This window comes from Macaca nemestrina, chromosome 1, assembly GCF_043159975.1.
Source record: "Macaca nemestrina isolate mMacNem1 chromosome 1, mMacNem.hap1, whole genome shotgun sequence".
NCBI classification, from domain to species: domain Eukaryota; kingdom Metazoa; phylum Chordata; class Mammalia; order Primates; family Cercopithecidae; genus Macaca; species Macaca nemestrina.
This window is the reverse complement of record NC_092125.1, coordinates 155832646-155854262: the sequence shown is the minus strand read 5'-3', so window position 1 is coordinate 155854262 and position 21617 is coordinate 155832646. Positions and strand designations below refer to the sequence as shown.

The following is a 21617-nucleotide window of genomic DNA, read 5'->3' as shown; positions in this document are numbered from 1 at the left end:
CGCCTCCCGGGTTCATGCCACTCTCCTGCCTCAGCCTCCCGAGTAGCTGGGACTACAGGTGCCGCCACCTCGCCTGGCTAGTTTTTTTTTTTTGTATTTTTAGTACAGACAGGGTTTCACCGTGTTAGCCAGGATGGTCTCGATCTCCTGACCTCGTGATCCGCCCGTCTCGGCCTCCCAAAGTGCTGGGATTACAGGCTTGAGCCACCGCGCCCGGCCTATAGTTCATTCTTTAGATCAGAGTATAACAGGGAAAAGCGTGACTATACTGTCTGAACTAAAAGATTTATGAATATCATTTAGAAATAGGTATAGTGACTGATGGGACTTTGGGTCTCCTAAACACAGGGAAAGGGCAAATGAAACACATACTGGTGCAGGAGCCTAGTTGTATTACGTCAGGCAGAAGCATGATATTGTTGCCACTGTTGTTTGGTTGTATAAGTGCATATGGGTGCTGGGTTGACAAAGGGGTAGGCTGTGCTGTATTATCTGTTAATGAACATCATTTTCATTTATTCATATACTCCCTTCTGTGAAGACAAGCCTACATTTTACAGGATCCATTGCCAGTAGTATGCCAGACTATATATAACCATGATATATGAAATATATGAAAGGTATAAGAGAAAGAAAAACGATTTCCCCCTCTGGTGGCAGCTTTGGGCAGTCTTGAGGCATCCACAGATAGCATAAGTAGGGTTTTGCCACCACTTCTAAGCATCTTCCAAAGAATCCAATCTCACTTAGTATTGTACACAGCTAACATCTTTAACAGCAGCATCCTGTGTCTTCTGGGCATCCTCTTGAATAATTCACTTGGGTCCTGATAGTAGCAGTAGCTTCTCACGTTTCTGAGCATTGTCATAGGCAGACAGCTGAAATCGTTTCCAAGGGCTTTATGCAGTTTTGAATTTTTTTTAACTCTGAAGCAATCTGAAACTTACAGGAAAACTCCAAGTATACAAAGAAATTTTCTTTACCTAGTTTGATTTCAGAATAAGTTGAACAGATGTTCCTTTCTTCCAAATAGTTTGTTGTTTTATAAAATGTCCCTCAGTTTGAGTTTGTGACTCTCCTCATTTGAGATTCAGGTTATCCACCTGTGTATCAAAGAAGTGGTGCCATGTTCTTCTAATTGTACACTATTCTGGCACATAATTTTGATTTGTTTCATTTCTTTTTTTCTTTCTTTTAAGATACAAAGTCTCGCTACATTGTCCAGGCTAGTCTTAAACTCCTGGGCTCAAGTGATCCTCTTGCCTACGCCTCTTGAATAACTGGAACTTACAGGGATACACCAGCATACCCAACTAATTGATTTGTTTCATTTTTAATGATGCTCATTTTATCTTCATCAAGATAGTGTCAGGATTCTCTGCTGAAACTTAGTCTTTTCCCTTTGTAATTAATAAGTGTTTAATGAGGGAGTTAAGTTGAAATGATGTAAACATTCCATTCCTCATCCTTTCCATTTATTCATTTATTTATTTATACCAATATGGATGCAATATCTCCTATTTTATTTAATGAGGTTGTATATTACTATAATTTATTTTGAGGCTAGGCACAGTAGTTTATGCTTGTAATCCCAGAGCTTTCGGAGGCAGAGGCAGGAAAATTGCTTGAGGCCAGAATTAGAGACCAGCCTGGGCAAGACAGAAAGACACTGTCTCTACAAAAAAAATTTTTAATTAGCCACACATGGTGGTGTGCATCTGTAGTCCTAGCTACTCGGGATGCTGAGGCAGGAGGATCCCTTGAGCCTAGGAGTTCAATGTTACAGTGAACTATGACCAGCCACTGCACTCCAGTCTGGTGACAGAATAAGACCCTGTCTTTTAAAATAAAATTCAGAAATATATAGATACATAGATATGTATAGATATCTATCTATATGTATAGATATATATCTACATCTATATACATATCTATATATCTATAGATATGTATCTATATTTTATATACGTTTGAATTGAACATATTCTCTCTCTATATATATAGAACATATTCTCTCTATATATAAAGTTACATATAGATCTATCCAGATATAGACCTATCTAGATAGACCTGTATCTGTTTATTAAGGTCAGTGACTTTATCAGTTTATTGCTTAACCTGCTCTATCTATATTTCATATACAGATCTAGATACAGATCTATCTAGATAGACCTAGAGAGCTAGGTATGATCAATCCTACTGGAGTAATCAATAGATTGGAGTAATCAATCTATATATATAGATATCTATATAAATATATAGAGATATATATATATATCTGAGAGCCAGGTATGATCAATCCTACTGGAGTAATCATTGATCCAAGGCACTTTCAGTGAGAGTTAAGAAATATTAAGTTTCTATACATGCATATTCACACACATACACACACACACACACACACACGTACACGTCCATATTTACTCAGTTATTATCATGAGTTCACAAAGATACCCATAACTCCAATCCAGTAACAATACAAGGTACAGTTTAGTTTTCTCCTTTTCCATATTTGAAACTTCCTCATCTGACAATGAGAAACTTGGCACTCATTACACTTATGACTTGATCATTTTCCCATATGGAACCAATCGCTCACTGCCACTACCACCACTATGCTATATCCTTGTAGCCACCAATATCAGGCCAATATGGGCATTCCTTCTCATTCTGCCTGGGCTCTAACACTCTTGATTGGGCTCATGCCACTCACTATACAGAAGTTATCTTTACCCTGTGTGGTTATAAAACACCATCCTTGGCCACTGCTTTCCTCCCACCCACAATGTGGTAACCCTATCCCACTTCTAGATTTCCTGAAAGTCAGCAGTGGTCTTCTTGGCCTCAACTGCCCAGTCCTTTCGATAGTAATGTAACGCTCTCATTCCCTATATTCTGATTCTATTCAAAATACTTAGAATAGCTTCTATTAATCAAACCCTGACAGACACAGTCATTCGCCATTATTTAAGCATTGATAGAAAAAACTATTTTTAATATTCAACTAAAGTTTGCTTCCTTAGATTCAAGAAGTAAATGAAGCCCATGTAAAATAAATAAATCTATACCTATATCTTTTTTTTACGTAAAATTTACTTTACTTTAGGCAAGGACCCAAAAATGCCCTGAATCAATGAGGAAAAGCAGGTGTGCGTGTATGTCTACACATGTGCAGGAAAGGAATAATATGAAACATACTGGACATCTTATTTTGATCTGCTTAATATCTTCTCCCCTGCTTTTACTAAAAGAATTTTTTTTCTTGCAGTATTACTCCTCCCCATAATAGTGTCTCAGTAGATTTATCAATGAACATGTCTCTCAAGTGATCCAGTTTTTCAAGTGTCTTAAATAGTTGGAGCTATGTTACTGACAGCAGCACTGCAGAGACTTCTTGCTACCTCGATAATTGCAAGGGTACTAGCCCTTGCCCATAAAACCTGGTTGTTCGGGCCGGGCGCGGTGGCTCACGCCTGTAATCCCAGCACTTTGGAAGGCCGAGGCTGGCGGATCACAAGGTCAGCAGATCGAGACCATGGTGAAACCCCGTCTCTACTAAAAATAGAAAAAATTAGCCGGGCGCAGTGGCGGGCGCCTGTAGTCCCAGCTACTCGGGAGGCTGAGGCCGGAGAATGGCGTGAACCCGGGAGGCAGAGCTTGCAGTGAGCCGAGATTGCACCACTGCACTCCAGCCTGGGCGACAGAGCGAGACTCCGTCTCAAAAAAAAAAAAAAAAAAAAAACCTGGTTGTTCGTGCTTTTGATTTTATGACCACACTTTCTGTTGCTTACAATTAAGGGACACCTCATAATATGCTCAGTTTGTGAAAAATGGGTATATTTATAAGCTCAGGAGTCTCTCAAAAAAACAAAACAATAATATATCTCACAAAAGAATGAAAGTAGTACATGCAGTCTGGATAGACTACAGACAATACTAACTTAAGAAAACCTGTAATTTTCCATTTCAATAAGATTTCTGCCAGTGCCAATACATTAAAAAAAAAAAAAAGTATTGTCAATCCATAAAAACAAAAACCCACAAAGGGGTCAAGCGCAGTGACTCATGCCTATAATCCCAGCACTTCGTGGGGCCAATACAGTGGATCACATGAGGTCAGGAGTTCGAGACCAGCATGGCCAACACGGCAAAACCCTGTCTCTACTAAAAATACAAAAATTAGCCAGGCGTGGTGGGGCACGCCAGTTGGGTTGGGAAGCTGAGGCAGAAGAATCGCTTGAACCTAGGAGACAGAGGTTGCTGTGAGCCGAGATTGCACCACTGCACTCCAGCCTGGGCGACAGAGCAAGATTTTGTCCCATACACACACACACAAAAAAAACACAAAGGGAGAACATAACTCAACAGAACTGTAGTGAACTGCCTGAGGTCATTCACCATTATGCACCTAGAACACTTGAAATCTATTACAACTCTTTCATCCAATCATTTTATTAATATCATATAGCTCTGATAATTGTCAGGTCTTCATCTTTATCCTAGATCAATTTAAAAAGCATCACTTTTTTACCCGGATAAAAATTTCCAGCTCAGTTTTTCTTCTTTTTTCAATTTTCTCCGCCTCAATTTGGCAAGTGTGACAAATGTACAGATGGTTAACAGCTGGTCCTCCACCATACCTAAAGCATGAAAAATTTAAGAATTAAAATTATGGCAATCTTAAGAAAGCTTATGTTCTAGGAAGTTTGTTTCTAACGTTTAAGTCAGTGGCCAAATACCCAGTAAAAATAAATTCTCTTAATAAAATTTTCAAAGTAATATAAAAACCAAAAACTATATGAGGACTTGTTATTATGTTTATTAAGTTCAGTGACTTCATCAGTTTATTGCTTAACTTGCTTTATCTATATTTCAACTTTCCCTTACTTCTGCTCCAAAATGTTAGAGTCAATAACAAAGTAAAAGAAGTGATTTCAAAAATTATCATACAACACATAAATGTTAAATTACACATCACAGTTATAGTCAAGTTTTCATCAAATGAAGGCCTCCCCTGGCCTCTCAATTAAGAAGCACTGAATGTATGAATTATTTTCAATATTTAATTAAAGAAAACATAATTAGTAGGAAATTAGTGGCGCAAAATGTTTTAAAATAAAGGTCGGAAGTTGCAAGATCAACCTGGCCAACATGGTGAAACCCCGTATCTACTAAAAATATAAAAATTAGCCAGGCGTGGAGACGTGCGCCTGTAATCCCAGGTACTCAGGAGGCTGAGGCACAAGAATCACTTGAAACTGGGAGGCAGAGGTTGCAGTGAGCCGAGATCACACCACTGCACTCCAGACTGGGTGACAGAGTGAGACTCCATCTTAAAATTTTTAAATTTACATTGTTAAGGCCAGGCCCAGTGGTGCATGCCCGTAATCCCAGTATTTTGGGAGGCCAAGGCGGCCATATGGCTTGAGCCCAGGAGTTCAAGACCAGCCCGGGCACATGGCGAAACTCCATCTCTACAAAAAAAAAAAACCCCAAAATTAGCCAGACATGGTGATGCATGCCTGTGATCCCAGTTACTCGGCAGGCTGAAGCGAGAGGACCACTTGAGCCTAGGAGGTAGAGGCTGCAGTGAGCCGAGATCATGCCACTCCACTCCAGCCTGGGTAACAGAGCAAGACCTTGTCTCAAAAAAAAGAAAAAAAAAATTTACAATTTAAGAGTAAGATACTCAATTGTGGGAGTATATACATATGTAAAATTTTAGTGTGGGGATATGCAAAATATTTTAAAGAAAGTACTTAAATTACCACAGCATACCTTTGCAGACAGATAATTAGAACAAAAAAATTAAAATTAATTATCTAGACTATGCCACAGTAGCTACAAAGTCTTCCTACTCACACTTTATAATGAATAAGTGAAGGAAAAAGAATAAACATACAGCACAAGGAGCATCTGTGAAATAATCCAATCCCCTTTTAACCAGTTTAACTGACTTTCACAACACTGTATGGTCTGATTTAAAAAACAAACCTGCTATATAGGTTATCCCAAATGTTCTGAGGCAGCATCAAAACCAGGTCTTCAATATAACCAGCTTTTCTTGGAGGAACACCTAAAAAAAAAAATTTAAACATATTTGTCTCATGCTTTTAATTATATTCCTTTCAAAGATTAAACTCATTTTTTTAACAATAACTAAATGACTGATCAATCCTCATTGTTTTTTTAAGTGGCAGGGTCTTGTTCTGTCACCCAGTCTAGAGAGTACAGTGGCATGATCATGGCTCACAGCAGCCTCAAAATTTCTGGGCTCAAGGGATCCTCCCACACCCGCCTCCTGAGTAGCTGGGACTAGAGGCATGCTTCAACACACCCAGCTAACTTTTTTATTTTTTTGTAGAAACAGGCTCTCATTATGTTGCCTAGGCTGGTCTCGAAATCACGAACTCAAATGATCCTCCTGCTTTGGCCTCCCAAAGTGCTGGGATTAGAGGCATAAGCCATTGTGTCTGGCCATTTTTGAGTCAAGGTCTCACTCTGTCACCCAGGCTGGAGTGCAGCAGCATGACCATGGCTCACTGCAACCTCAAACTCTAGGGCTCAAGGAGTCCTCCTGCCTCAGCCTCCCGAGACACTGGGATTACAGGTGTGAGCCACTGCACCCAGCTCAATCATTGTTCTTACATTCTCTCTCCCAAGAAAGGTAATTATAAAGCATTTTTGGTGATTGTGTTTTCTCAAGATGAACATACACCGTAAAATTTCTATGTCCAATACAGGTATCCCTATCCCTTTTGGTTTCACTACAAACATAATTACCATGAATATCCCATCTTCAACCCTGAAGTTTAATCAGCATCATACAAAGGTCCTATTTATTGTAGTAACAAACATTAACACAGTCAATCTCACAAGGGCCAAAGTTACATTTAATTATGAGGCTTTTTTTTCTTAAATCCCAGATACATTTCCATACTTGGGAAAAAAAAACCAGCTATTCATTTAGACAATGGGGTTAAGAACCACCAATATAGCTAGCAGATAAAATCACCAGCACAGGAATGCCTCAAGTAGGAAAAATGATGTATAATGGAGGAGCTCACTGTAATGTAAACAGCTGTTTTATGTATCTGACTCTACTATGAAATTAGAGCTTTCACAGAAGAAAAAGGATCTTTAGTGTCCTTAGGCACTAGCAAAAAGTTTAGAAAGCATGTACTCAGTAAATATATGTTCAATATAGAAGCTAGAGATTATCTATAATTAAAAAGGACAGGTGAATTTCTCAAACCATTAAGTTTGAAAGCAGGTGGGGAAATAGGAAATAAGTGGAAAATTCTTGGCTCTCCTAATTTGCAAATTATTTTACAGCAAACTTCTACCACTGCTTTGCATTACAGGATTTCTTACCTCCATGAATACAAAGAAAGTCATTATTTGAAATAGGGCCAGGTTCGGCAAAGGTCTTAAATTTATTTAGCCACTGTCGAGAAATATAAAACTGAAGGAGGCTTGGTTCCATTATGTTCAACAAATTTGATATCCTTCTCCTCTCTTTTTGTGCCTCTTCACTGCTCTTCCTATTAACAACAATGATTAAATTCAATATGCATTTTACTACATTACTAGTAGATGGATTTTTCTTCCTATTAGATTCAGCACACATATTAACACTATTAGGTCTTGGGAATTTCAAGAGAAATATACTTTGTATTATCCACCAAATACATTATATACCCATAGGGATGACACTGTATCCTATCTACGGGTATCCACATAACTACTGGAACACAGTAAGCATTCAAATGTTTGTTAATAAGATCAAGCTAAATAATTAATCTGCTTCTGTTTCAGGAGCTAGCACCTTCTTTTATAAGATGCTAAAAAATACCAAATATTTTTATAGTAATACTTCCATTATTAGCTACTTTAGGAGAAAATTTGGTACTTAATTCAGACCATCAATGCCTAATTTTTAAATTACAACTTTTTTTTTTTTTTTTTTTTTTTGAGACGGAGTCTCACTGTGTCGCCCAGGCTGGAGTGCAGTGACCAGATCTCAGCTCACTGCAAGCTCCGCCTCCCGGGTTTACGCCATTCTCCTGCCTCAGCCTCCCGAGTAGCTGGGACTACAGGCGCGTGCCACCTCGCCCGGCTAGTTTTTTGCATTCTTTAGTAGACACGGGGTTTCACCGTGTTAGCCAGGATGGTCTCGATCTCCTGACCTTGTGATCCACCCGTCTCGGCCTCCCAAAGTGCTGGGATTACAGGCTTGAGCCACCGCGCCTGGCTTTTTTTTTTAAGATGGAATCTCACTCTGTTGCCCAGGCTGGAGTGCAGTGGCACAATCTCAGCTCACTGCAACCTCCACCCGTGGGGTTAAACCGATTCTCCTGCCTCAGCCTCCTGAGTAGCTGGGATTACAGGCGACTGCCACCATGCCTGGCTAAGTTTTGTATTTTCAGTAGAGACAGGGTTTCACCATCTTGGCCAGGCTGGTCTTGAACTCCTGACCTTGTGATCCACCCACCTCGGCCTCCCAAAGTGCTGTGATTACAGGCGTGAGCCACCACGCCCAGCCCTAAAATTAATCTTTCTAAAACAAAATAAATCCCTTTGCTCTTCAAGTAAATGATTTAGCATTTTCTGAACAAAGAATCATTCTACATATACAGCCTTTTACTGTATTTTACTGTAATGAAATAGGAGGAAAACAATTTCTAATCACTGATAAGCCCAAACTGTGAGATGTTCTTTCACATCTATAGCTATTTCCATTACCTATAGAAAAGAACATAAGCTTCTGCATTTTGTACAGTAGATTCTGAAACTTCAGTGACACTCTGATCATCAAATTCATACCAGAGATTATTTAGATTGTTTCGGCAGTAGGCTATATAGTGTCCACCTGAATTTGAGGGAAAAGAAATCATTACAGTAATACAAAAACAACACAAGAAAGGAAGATAAACATTTTATATTTCCAGTGCCTAGCACAGTAGCTGGAATATAGGAAGAACTATGCTTGTATTTTTTTTTTCAATTTGCATGCTTGCCACCATTCCTTCATCACTTGATGACAGAACATGTAATTTTTTTTTTTATTTTTTTATTTTTTTTTATTTTTTAAGAGACAGTCTTGCTCTGTTCCCCAAGCTGGAGTGCAGTGAAGGGATCACAGGTCACTGCAGCCTCAAATTTCTGGGCTCAAGCCATCCTCTTGCCTCAGCCTCCTGAGTAATTGGAACCACAGGTGCACATCCCCACAACCAGCGAATTTATTTTTATTTTTTTAGAGATGGGGTGTTGCCATGTTGTCCAGGCTGTTCTCAAACTCCTAGTCTCAAGTGATCCTTCTGCCTCAGCCTACAAAGGTGCTGGGATTATAGACATGAGTCACTAACACCTGCCAGGGTCTGTCCCGCAGACCCTGACCCAGTGACAGATGAATAAAGTACACTGACACAGATATTCTGCTTTGCCAGTCCAGCTGAGCATCCGGGCCACTTACAGACTTCAAGAAGAGTGCTGTAGCCGGGCGCGGTGGCTCAAGCCTGTAATCCCAGCACTTTGGGAGGCCGAGACGGGCGGATCACGAGGTCAGGAGATCGAGACCATACTGGCTAACACGGTGAAACCCTGTCTCTACTAAAAAATACAAAAAACTAGCCGGGCGAGGTGGCGGGCGCCTGTAGTCCCAGCTACTCGGGAGGCTGAGGCAGGAGAATGGCGTAAACCCGGGAGGCGGAGCTTGCAGTGAGCTGAGATCCGGCCACTGCACTCCAGCCTGGGCGACAGAGCGAGACTCCGTCTCAAAAAAAAAAAAAAAAAAAAAAAAAAAGAAGAGTGCTGTAAGCAGTTGCAACCAAAGCCTCAACCAGCCAGTGAGACTCGCATTTGTTCAGTACAGATTAACTGACAAAGCCTTGAGTCAGCACTACTAGAGGGTAAATGACACTGCAAACATTCCAAGTGGAAAGCAATTAAGCACCCAGTAAAGCAAAGGTTAGTCTTAGGACCACATGGGTAAACAAGCTAGTTAGATAAACTCCCCATATTCCTTTGTTTCTACTCTAATTTATTTAACTAAGGGGACAAGGCTGCCTTCAGCCAAGTACTATACGTAAAAACTCCCAGCCCTCCAGAAGGGTTTGTGTATATTTTCTATAACTACAATTTTTCCCACCAGCCTGACTGAACCCCCACAAACACCTAGTTATTAGAAAACATTATCTTTTTTTTTTTTTTGAGACAGAGCTTCGCTCTTGTTGCCCAGGCTGGAGTGCAATGGTGCAATCTCGGCTCATTGCAACCTCTACCTTCGGGGTTCAAGCTATTCTCCTATCTCAGCCTCCCGACTAGCTGAGATTACAGGCACCCACCACCATGCCCGGCTAATTTTTTGTATTTTTAGTAGAGACAGAGTTTCATCATGTTGACCAGGCTGGTCAAGAACTCCTGACCTCAGATGATCCACCTGCCTCGGCCTCTCAAAATGCGGGATTATAGGTGTGAGCCACCACACCCAGTTAGAACACATAATCTTAAAAAAACCCAGTAAAAAATCAGGTTAGGGCCAGGCGTGGTGGCTCACGCCTGTAATCCCAGCACTTTGGGAGGCCGAGGCAGGTGGATCATGAGGTCAAGAAATCGAGACCATCCTGGCTAACACGGTGAAACCCTGTCTCCACTAAAAATACAAAAAATTAGCCGCATGTGGTAGCAGGCGCCTGTAGTCCCAGCTACTTGGGAGTCTGAAGCAGGAGAATGGTGTGAACACAGGAGGTGGAGGTTGCAGTGAGCCAAGTATGTGCCACTGCACTCCAGCCTGGCAACAGAGCAAGACTCCGTCTCAAAAAAAAAACAAACAAAACAAATCATGTTAATGCCTTATTATTTAACTGTATACAATTTTCAATATTGGAAACATCATAGTAAAAATATTTAATTTCATAAAATTGACATTTTTAACAATTAGCAGTAACATCTGTTTTTAATGTTTTTTTCTTTTAGATATTCAGATATTATTTAAAAGATCAATTAGGATGTTTAACTTTTTTTTTTTTTTTTTGTAGAGATGGGGTTTCACTATGTCGCCCAGGCTGGTCTGAAACTCCTGGCTTTAAGTGATTCTCTCACCTCAGTCTCCCAAAAGGCTGGTATTACAGGTATGAGCCACCATCCCTAGGCTTATTTTAATTTTTTTTTTTAATCTAGGAACATCTGTTAAACCTATATACTTACTACTTGCAGTTCCATGATGGCAAATGACTGACAGAAGATCATAAGTCACAATTTGAGCTGGACTATCCTTAGCAAGAAATGGCTGAAGATCCAAGCCTTCCAGTGGAAATGAAACATGGGTACTGATTTTGGTGGAAAACATTAGTTCATGTCTGAATCTTTTAAGGTGGATGCATAAAATCTAAAAGAATAAAATTCAAAACTAATTTGTCAATACAGAAAACAAAAAGCATTATAATAGGTAAAACTTAGTAATATTTTTATTCAACAAGCAAGAAACTGAGGTGTTCAATCAAAATACAATTATAAAGTTATTTACATTTTTATTTAGTTTTAAATGCTAAAGGAGTCTATTCAATACATACTGAAGTGTCAAGGTTAAATATTAATCTGCAATTATAACCTGCTTCCAGAGATGTTAAAAATATGGAAATGGTGAAACAAGGTACTTTCTAAGTTCACTGCTATTTGTTTTTCTAATTTTACACTTTAGACCTGGCAAGATCCTGCGAGTATGATTACACTTTGTTCAACATAGCACACTGTTAAAGGACACTTACGGTATTTAACTTAATATTTTAAAAATGAATAATCTTAAAAAGGCACGCACAGCAACCATTCAATTCTTTAACCAAGCAAAGAGAATTTATTACTACATTTTGTTACATTAATACTCTATGTTCCTACCACATAATACAAGTTGAGCTAAAATAATGTCCATACCTCAGGAAACTTTTGTACTTTACAAAACTTTACTCCATTTCTCAACCTAAGGGGAGAAAAGAGAAAATCAATTAGTCTACAAAAAAACTTAGTATATTTAAATTTGCAGCAAAAATCTTTTAGAAAATGCAGAGATCCAGCCAGGCCAACATGGTGAAATCCCGTCTCTACTAAAAATACAAAATTAGCCAGGCATGGTGGCACATGCCTGCAGTCCCAGATACTCGGGAGGCGGAGGTAGGAGAATCACTTGAACCCAGGAGGCGAAGTTTGCAGAGAGCTGAGATCGCACCATTGTACTCCAGCCTGGGCTGGAGTGAGACCCTGTCTGAAAAAAAAAAAAAACAGAACAAGAAAAGAAAGAAAGGGAAGGGGAAGGGGAAGGGAAAAGGGAAGGAGAAGGAGAAGGGGAAGGGGAAGGCAAGGCAAGGCAAGGCAAGGCAAGGCAAGGCAAGGCAAGGCAAGGCAAGGCAAGGCAAGGCAGAGACAAAAGATATCAGACTAGAAATACTTGCCACTGAATTATGTTACATGTATACATTAAATATCTTAATCAAAACACTGGAGTCCTTATTGTAAAAAATAATTTAAACTGGCCGGGTGCGGCGGCTCACGCCTGTAATCTCAGCACTTTGGGAGGCCAAGGCGGGCAGATCATAAGGTCAGGAGATTGAGACCATCCTGGTCAACATGGTGAAACCCCATGTCTACTAAAATACAAAACATTAGCCGGGCATGGTGACACGTGCCTGTAGTCCCAGCTACTGAGGAGGTTGAGGCGGAGGCTGCAGTGAGCCAATATCGTGCCACTGCACTCCAGCCTGGTGACAGAGCAAGACTCCATCTCAAAAAATAATAATAGTAATTTAAACCAAGGTATCAGTAATCAAAAATTTAGAAAGTTATAAAACTCTTTGGCGAAAATTGTTTTAACAAATGTGCTACTGTCTATGGTGTGGCTATGCCTTTAAAATATCTAGATATTAAGTAAAACCAGATAAAGCAAAATCTCAGTTTTATAAAATGTGTAGTTCAAGTTAATATATCAAAATCTTAGCCAGGCACCATGCCTCATGCCTATAATCCCAGCATTTTGGGAGGCCGAGGTGGGCAGATCACCTGAGGTCAGGAGTTCAAGACCAGCCTGACCAATATGGCAAAACCCCATCTCTACTAAAAATACAAAAATTAGCTGGGTGTGATGGCGAGCACCTGTAATCCCAGCTACTCAAGAGGTTCAGGCAGGGAAAATTGCTTGAACCCAGAAGGCAGAGGTTGCAGTGAGCTGAGATTACACCACTGCACTCCAGCCTGGGTGACAGAGCAAGGCTCCTTCTCAAAAAAAAAAAAAAAAAAGTCTCGGCCGGGCACAGTGGCTCATGCTTGTAATTTCAGCATTTTGGGAAGCCAATGTTGGCAAGTCGTTGTGAGCCAAGGACTTTGCGACCAGCCTGTGCAACATAAACCCCATCTCTACAAAAAATACAAATTAGCCAGGCATGGTGCATGCATCTGTAGTCCCAGCTACTTCAGAGGCTGAGGCAGGAGGATCGCTTGTGACCAGGAAGCTGAGGCTGCAAAGAGCTGTTATCATGCTAGTGAACCTTCAGCCTTGGTGACAGAATGAGACTATGTCTCAAACGGAAAAAAAAAAAAACTTTATTCTTACATGTGGTAAAAAGATAAAGGACGGTTATTATTAATAATCGAAATTAATACACATTCGACAGATCTCTACTTTGAATTTGGAGGTAGATGCAAGGTTCTTTTCCATCTTCCCTGTTATCTTTTTCCTAGTATGCTTTGCTTTACAAGAAACAATCCCTTTCCAAGCCAACTTCCTTTACAGCAGGCAGCTAGGGCTTCAAGAACAAAGTGATAAAATGTCTCCAAAAGTAGAAGTCAGCTTTCTCATCTTTATCAACCAAATAGTATACCATTCCTTTCTGTCATGTCATGATCAGTTTCAGATCAATGTTTCCTTGAGGTTACTGCCAAGAAGTAGAAGTCTGTATTATCCCAGATCTTATTAGCAGGCCGTTGCATGTCTATTATAGAGATTGAGAAGAAATTTCCAGTTCACTCTGCCTCACAAATAGTTGCTTTTCGCCAAGTCTTCCAACACTTTTTTCTGACTTACCACTAAGAAGCATTGAAAGTCTAAATTGATTACAAGATAGAAAAAGGCAGCTGGTAGTAGATGTAAACAAAATCAGACTTTAGTTCTCTTTTTTGTCTGCCACTGTAACAGCAGATAACATTGAAGTTGGTATAACCTTTAGGAATTTTATGTAGATCTGAAACTTTGTACCTTTTACTTCCTGAATCTAGCCTGTTAAAATCGTAATTCAGAAGAAAATATTGCCTTACTTAGGAAAACGTTTTATGCAAAATCACGTACAGATTTCATCCCTCAAAATATACTCTCTCACATCTTAGATAAGCCTATTAAATCTGTCAAATTTTTACCTTACATTTGTTTCACAAAACAGCTAATCTCTATTATTACTAGCATAAAGCTTTCTGGCCTATATTTTTCTAAATAGAGTGCAAATTTAACTCCACATACCCAATTCTAAAAACCAAGAAAAATACACAACATGAAATTAAAAGCACTGTCAATGTCACTTACTTTTTGCATTTTTCACAACTGTACATATTGTCACCTGCAAATAAAACAGATGTGGCATTGGTTTCAAATTAACAGCAAATTGCTTATTATGGTCCTGTAATTCTTTGATTTTGCCCCATGCTGACCTCCCACCACAGTAAAACAAGGTTCCCTTTTTTCAGTCTATGCTCATGAATCAGGTTACTGTTTACCTTCCCCTCCCTTAACTCCTGCCAACACTGAAGACCTACCTCAAATAGTATCTTTTTCATTTATTCATTGAACAAAACTTACTGAGTGCCTGTCATATGTCAAAGCAAGGTACTAGATACACAAAAATAGTGAATGACCTTAAATGATACGGAGTAGTTCACAATTACAGACACATAAATAAGTCCATTATTTTGATTGAGTTTGCCCTTCTATGGATCTCAGAACAGCTTTAAAACATTTCACTGCCGGGCGCAGTGGCTCACGCCTGTAATCCCAGCACTTTGGGAGGTCGAGATGGGCGGATCACAAGGTCAGGAGATTGAGACCATCCTGGTGAACATTGTGAAACCCCGTCTCTACTAAAAATACAAAAAAATTAGCCGGGCGTGGTGGCGGGCACCTGTAGTTCCAGCTACTCGGGAGGCTGAGGCAGGAAAATGGCATGAACCTAGGGGGGTGGAGCTTGCAGTAAGCAGAGATTGTGCAACTTCACTCACTCCAGCCTGGGCAACAGAGCGAGATTCCGTCTCAAAAAAAAAAAAAATTTCACCTATCATTTGTCTTATACTACAGGAATTCACATGAATTACTTAAGGATGTGATTTTTCTTGTTATATTTATATCATCAAGGTGGACACTAACCTAATGCCAATATGTGAAATTACTATTAAGCTGTCTTAAAACTTAGCTTTTATGAATACATTTTATTATTTAGTCCCACTTGTATTTTAGATTCACCTACAACAATTTAGCCATAGATATTACTGTATTTCTTACCTTTTAGTTCATCTCTGGCAAAGAAGGCAGCAAGACAATCTTGCAAGGTTACTACTGGACCCCAAAACCAGCTAGGGACACATGAGACAACAAACCTGAAACATCATTGATAGAAAAAAAAGGAAGTGTTCTGCCAGTACAGCAGAAACAGCACTTTTAACAATCATGTAATACAAAGAAAATAAATGCATACCTCTTCACATATTCCATGAAAAAAGCTATCCACCCTTGTGGAGCATATGCTTCGCCACATGATCCTGCTTTGACTATAGAAGTTGGATGACTTGATGAATGCAGCTTAGCAAGGTCTTCCTTGCCAGGAATTGGCAAGGACAGATCTTGAAAGGTCTCGAGGGTTACAGACACCTAAAATTGTTTCGTGTTTTAAAAATGGGATGAACATAATGCAGCAAAACATTTACAAGGTTAGATTTTAGACTCTAAAGATCAAAGCATGTTTAAACACGAAAAACAAAAAAAACACACACACAAATTGAACAGCTTTAATAGTCAAAATAGCCAAAAAAAAAAAAAAAACTTGCTCTGTATCAGGTATCTTCACATAAGCCCTGTGCAGTAGCTATTAGCATCCCCATTACAATCACAGATGTTGCAGCATTAAACACCCCAAATCCAGCCACTGCATCTTGAGGTCCAAACTCTTAAGCACTATTGTATTTATTTTTGAAAACTGACCTTGATGGTAGTTTTAAAATGTTTCTTTAAAAAGCCTGAGGCAAAACTTGGCATCTAATTTTAAATAGCTAAAACTATGTCTGATAATTTCACTTAAATATTTAGTACCAAAATAACCTACATTAAAACGATCCTATTGAAAGTTCTTAGATCTGACTTGAGATTCCAACACAATAATTGAAATCTTTTTTGTTTTTGAGATGTTATTTCACATTCATCATTGCACTAAAGTAAAACTGTACTTAAGAAAAGCTCAAAGAAACTTTGAAGGATTGAAGTGTTATTTAAAAATTCATGATTTTAATTTATGCCTTGGTTATTGTCTATGAATTTGATACTACCTTTAGTATCTGAGTACCAACCTAAACATGGAAAAATATTTACAAACCATATTATAACCAAATATAAAAGATACATTCACAGCTTTGTACCTGTGAATATCAACAAATTCCCAGTACACAAATTTCATCAGCCTGGGAGAATATGCAGGTGTTACTAATTCTTGTTGCTGAGCAACTTCTCGCCTTTATATGTAACCAAAATAGATGGCGAAGGATAATATGTGCCTGTCCAATGATGGGTCACTATCCTTTAAACAGGATGCTGCTACTTCCAAAAAAGTAAATTCTACACCTAGAATCAATTTGTATTGATGTAAACACAATAAATGCATGTATGATCATCAATAGCAAAGAGAAGGAATTAAACTTTTCACATCATCTTGTCACATTTTTAAAGAGCATTTGACAGGAATTTTCTGTGTATTCTAATACCCTCATACTCACCCTGTCACAAGTCAGACACTGCACTGAACTAATGATTGTTCCATCAAATATGTCTGAAATAACACTTCTATATTTCTTGTGCTGTTTTTTTCTCTTTGGAGATGCAGACTGAGCTAGGATTGAAAAACATTAAAAAAAAAAATCAAAGCAGCTCTTCACATTTTTCTCTGGAATCTTTTTTTGTCTTGTCAATCTTACTTGTATATGATCTCTAGAATCCTTAAACTGTAAAACTTACTGTGTTGATAAGGAAATTTTCAAAATACTCTTCAAAAGAGCATAAGCATTAAAAAAAGAAAAGAAACTAAGCAGACAAGGCTTAAGATGTTTGTTGTTGTTATTGTTTTGTTTTGAGACGGAGTCTCGCATTGTCACCCATGCTGGAGTACAGTGGCACAATCTCGGCTCACTGCAAGCTCCGCCTCCCGGGTTCACGCCATTCTCCTGCCTCAGCCTCCCAAGTAGCTGGGACTACAGGTGCCTGCCACCACGCCCAGCTAAGTTTTTGTATTTTCAGTAGAGACAGGGTTTCACCATGTTAGCCAGGATGGTCTTGATCTCCTGACCTCATGATCTGCCCGCCTTGGCCTCCCAAAGTGCTGGGATTACAGGTGTGAGCCACCGCGCCTGGCCTGTTGTTTTTTTAAAAGTATGATCGTTGGCCACCATAAATGTAAGAAAGGGAACAAATTCATATAAGAAAAGGAACAAATTCTAAATTAGCACAATATTCATCACTGGGATGTTATTTAAATGTTCTACAAGTCAAAAGAAGAGGCAAAGAGGTTAGAAAGTGAAGGAAAGATGATGAAAGTCATCATCAGGCTGAAGATGAAATAGAAGGGGTTCAGTCTCCCTATCCTGATTTCAGAGCAATTCTGTTTTCACTTATTTGCTTTGGTTTCCAAGCAAGGCTTTATTTGAAGAAAAGATTCCATTATTTAAAGTTTTTAAGAGTTCTTTATATATTTCTGGATACATGTCCTTTGCTAGCTGTATGATTTATAAATATATCCAACCTTATCTTCCCATTCTCTGAATGTCCTTTGTCAACAAAAATTTTTAATTTTTTTCTTTAATGGATCATGCTTCTAACGTCTTTAAGAACCCTTTGTCTAACTCAAGGCCACGAAGACTTTCTCCTATGTTTTCTTCTAAGAAAACATAATACTGGAACTCTCATATATACCTGGAAGGAATACTAAATGGTAGACACTCTGGTAAAAAGTCTGGCAGTTTAATACAACTATAAGCATTAAACAAACATAAAACCCAGTAACCCCACTTCTAGGTATTTGTCCTAGACAAATGAAAACATGTTCTTACAAAAACCTGTACATAAATTTTAGACCAACATTATTCATAATTGCCAAAAATTGGAAACAATTCAAAAGTCCACCAATGAGTAAGTAAATAAATAGTGGTATACCCATAAAAACTGAAATATTAGGCCAGGCACGGTGGCTCACGCCTGTAATCCCAGCACTTTGGGAGGCAGAGCCGGGCAGATCACGAGGTCAGGGGTTCGAGACCAGCATGGTCCATCTCTACTAAAAACACAAAAAATTAGCCAGGTATGGTGGCGCACACCTGTAGTCTCAGCTACTTGGGAGGCTGAGGCAGGAGAATTGCTTGAACCTGGCAGGCGGAGACTGCAGTGAGCAAAGGTTGCACCACTCCACTCTAGCCTGGGCGACAGTGAGACTCCGTCTCAAAACAAAACAAAACAAAACAAAAAGAAATATTACTTGGTAATAAAAGGAACAAACTATTCAGACATGCAGTAACATGACTGAATCTCAAATGCATTATCCTGAGAGGCAAACCTGTTTCAAAAGACTACATATAAAAAGATTTTAGAAAATCAAAAGACTACATACTATATGATTCCATTTATATGACATTCTAGGAAAAGGCAAAACAATAAGAAAAGAGAATCAAGGATGCCAGAACATAGGAGTAGAGAGATGATCTGATTACGAAGTAGTACTATGCAGGAATTCTTTGTGGTGTTAGAACTGTTCTGTATTTCGTTTGTGGTGGAGTAACAAGAATCTATGCTGCAGGTGTTAAAATTCATAAAGCTCTACACAAGAAAAAGTGAATTCAACTGTATGTAAAATTTTAAAAACAGAGTACCAACACACAAAATTTGTAATCATGTCTATGTAAAATTACGCTATCAATTTTAAAAGATCAAATCGTATTTCATAATTAACACTTTAAATTATCAAGAATCAAAACCATCATTTTAAACTAAGACCCAAAGCAAAAGAGACTGAATAAGAGAAACTTTTTACCTTTTTTGTGTGGTGGTGCCAATCCTGGCCATAAATTGCCTGATTTAGGAGGGCTTGCTGATAAACGTGGATTAACACCTTCATTTGACGGAAGGATTTGTGGTGTAGACAGGTCATTCGAATGAACATCAGTGATATATTCTGTAAGATTTAAAATTTGTATTATTACCCTAAATAGGAAAATTATTCTAACTGTCCAGTAATGTTAATTTAAAGGTTTCTTAATTTGATACTTTGAACACAATTCATACTAACAAATGTCAAGTTAAATACTTAACAAAGTGCTCACTAAGAAAAATAACAGTAACCTTCTACCCAGAAATCCAACTAATTTTTGTTTGTTTGTTTATTTTGAGACACAGTCTCCCTCTGTCCCCCAGGCTGGAGTGCAGAGGTGCGATCTCAGCTCACTGTAACCTCCACCTCCCAGATGTAAGCAATTCTCCTGCCTCAGCCTCCCAAGTAGCTGAGATTACAGGCATGTGCCACCAGGCCCGGCTCATTTTTGTATTTTTAGTAGAGATGGGGTTTCACCACGTTGGCTAGGTTGGTCTCAAACTCCTGGCCTCAAGTGATCCACCCACTTTGGCCTCCCAAAGTGTTTGGATTATAGATGTGAACCACCATGCCCGACCCCAACTAATCTTCATAACATACTACTATTACAGGCAGTTTAGGAAGTGAGCAGTGGAAATACAAAGCCAAAGAGGATCTTGTTTGTCCAAATATAGCATTAAAAAAAAAAAGAGGCTAGGCTGGGTGGCTAACGCCTATAATCCCAACACTGGGAGGCCAAGATGGGAAGACTGCTTGAGCTCAGGAGTTCAAGACCAAACTGGGCAACATCATGAGACCCCCCCATCTCTACAAAAAAAATCTAAACATTAGCTGGGCATGGTGGTGTACGTCTGTAGTCCCGGCTACTCAAGAGGCTGAGGTGCAAGGATCACTTGAGCCCAGGAGGTTGAGGCTGTGGTGAGATGTGATCATGCCACTGCACTCCAGCCTGGGTGACAGAATGAGACCCTGTTTCAGATGGAAAAAAAAAAAAAGATATTCAGGACAGTTTTTTAGAAGTTCAAAACCATGTGAAAGAAAAACAGATTATTCTCCCAAACTAACATAATAATCAAAATAAAGAAATGTAGGTATAAAGTAATCATAAATTATTTTGTTCTTACTGTAATAAAAGAAAAAACACACCACTTCATCAGGAAATACTTTTTTTAGAATTATAAGATGAATCAAGAAAATATAAGAGCTATCTTAATTGTTTGCTTTGGATTCCTAGTGCCTAACATATTCCAGGGCAAGGGAATGTGCTCAGTAACTATTTGAGTGAAGAAAAGAGAATTGTTCATAAGAGATCTTGAAAGGGGATGTACTCAGAAATTTTTCCAGATAATGCAAAATCGTTTTTCACACAGGCATTTCTCAATTTTTCAGCCATGACTAAACGAGACTGCATAATATTGGGAGTGAAAAAACAACTCACTCTAGGACTTTCTGAAGGGAATAAAGTTAATGAGATTTAGATTGGGAGTTGGCAATTTTTTCCTCTAACGGACCAGAGAGTAAGTATTTTAGGTTTGTGTGCCTTACAGACTTCACCAGATTTTTTTCATTAAGCCCTTAAAACACCTAAAAGCTCAGACTCCTGACTTAGGTTATCCCCTAATTACTATATATAAGAACAAACCTGTTACAGAGCAATAAAAGATGAGTATGTCCCTAATCAGGCTTAACTGGGCTTTTGACAAGAAAATCCTGGACAGCAGTCAAAGCTAAGTCTTTCAATACTGAAAACTGACATATTTATTCACTCCCAATTTCTACACAAGATCAGTATAATTAAGGAGCCTAACACTCTTAAGTCTTCCTGACTAGAAAGCATCTGTGCACTTTATACAAGTGAACCACAAATCTTCCCATAGTTAAGAATATTTCTCAAGAAGAAATTTTGGATTCATTCAAATACCTAAATAAATTGTTTAGTTACTCTCACTTTTCAGTAATCACAGAAAAAAAACTTTTTTACATTACATGCCTGCCACTTATTTTAAGATCACATAATTTGAACCTCTAACAGCCCAATTTTGTGTGCTTTGGAAAACTAAATACCACATTTAAAGCCAAGAGAAGTTAACTCTTGAAGAGATAAATTACAAGGCAATTTAGCTTTCATTTGGCCACATGCTCTTTCTCAAAGTAACACTGACTAGTAACACGGCATAATCTATCACAGCAGGGCTCACTATAGTTAATTAAACTTCTACACTAAAACACATCTGATGTGACTCCAAT

At 38.8% G+C, this 21617-nt stretch overlaps 1 protein-coding gene across 3 annotated transcripts in view; it reads right to left on the bottom strand.

Moving 5' to 3' along the window:
- LOC105482678 (ubiquitin specific peptidase 33) overlaps positions 1-21617 on the bottom strand; it is a 71557-nt gene that overhangs the window by 11601 nt on the left and 38339 nt on the right. For 2 of the 3 annotated variants that reach the window (XM_011742896.3, XM_011742898.2), the window contains 11 exons: positions 19314-19454; positions 17014-17126; positions 15726-15898; positions 15533-15627; positions 14564-14597; positions 11932-11977; positions 11209-11389; positions 8746-8872; positions 7375-7544; positions 5995-6076; positions 4532-4640 (listed from right to left, as the gene is read on the bottom strand). In XM_011742896.3, the coding sequence (XP_011741198.2) occupies positions 4532-4640; positions 5995-6076; positions 7375-7544; positions 8746-8872; positions 11209-11389; positions 11932-11977; positions 14564-14597; positions 15533-15627; positions 15726-15898; positions 17014-17126; positions 19314-19454 (1271 nt within the window). The remainder of the gene's footprint in view (positions 1-4531; positions 4641-5994; positions 6077-7374; positions 7545-8745; positions 8873-11208; positions 11390-11931; positions 11978-14563; positions 14598-15532; positions 15628-15725; positions 15899-17013; positions 17127-19313; positions 19455-21617) is intronic. The other variant, XM_011742897.2, reaches the window with a different exon arrangement.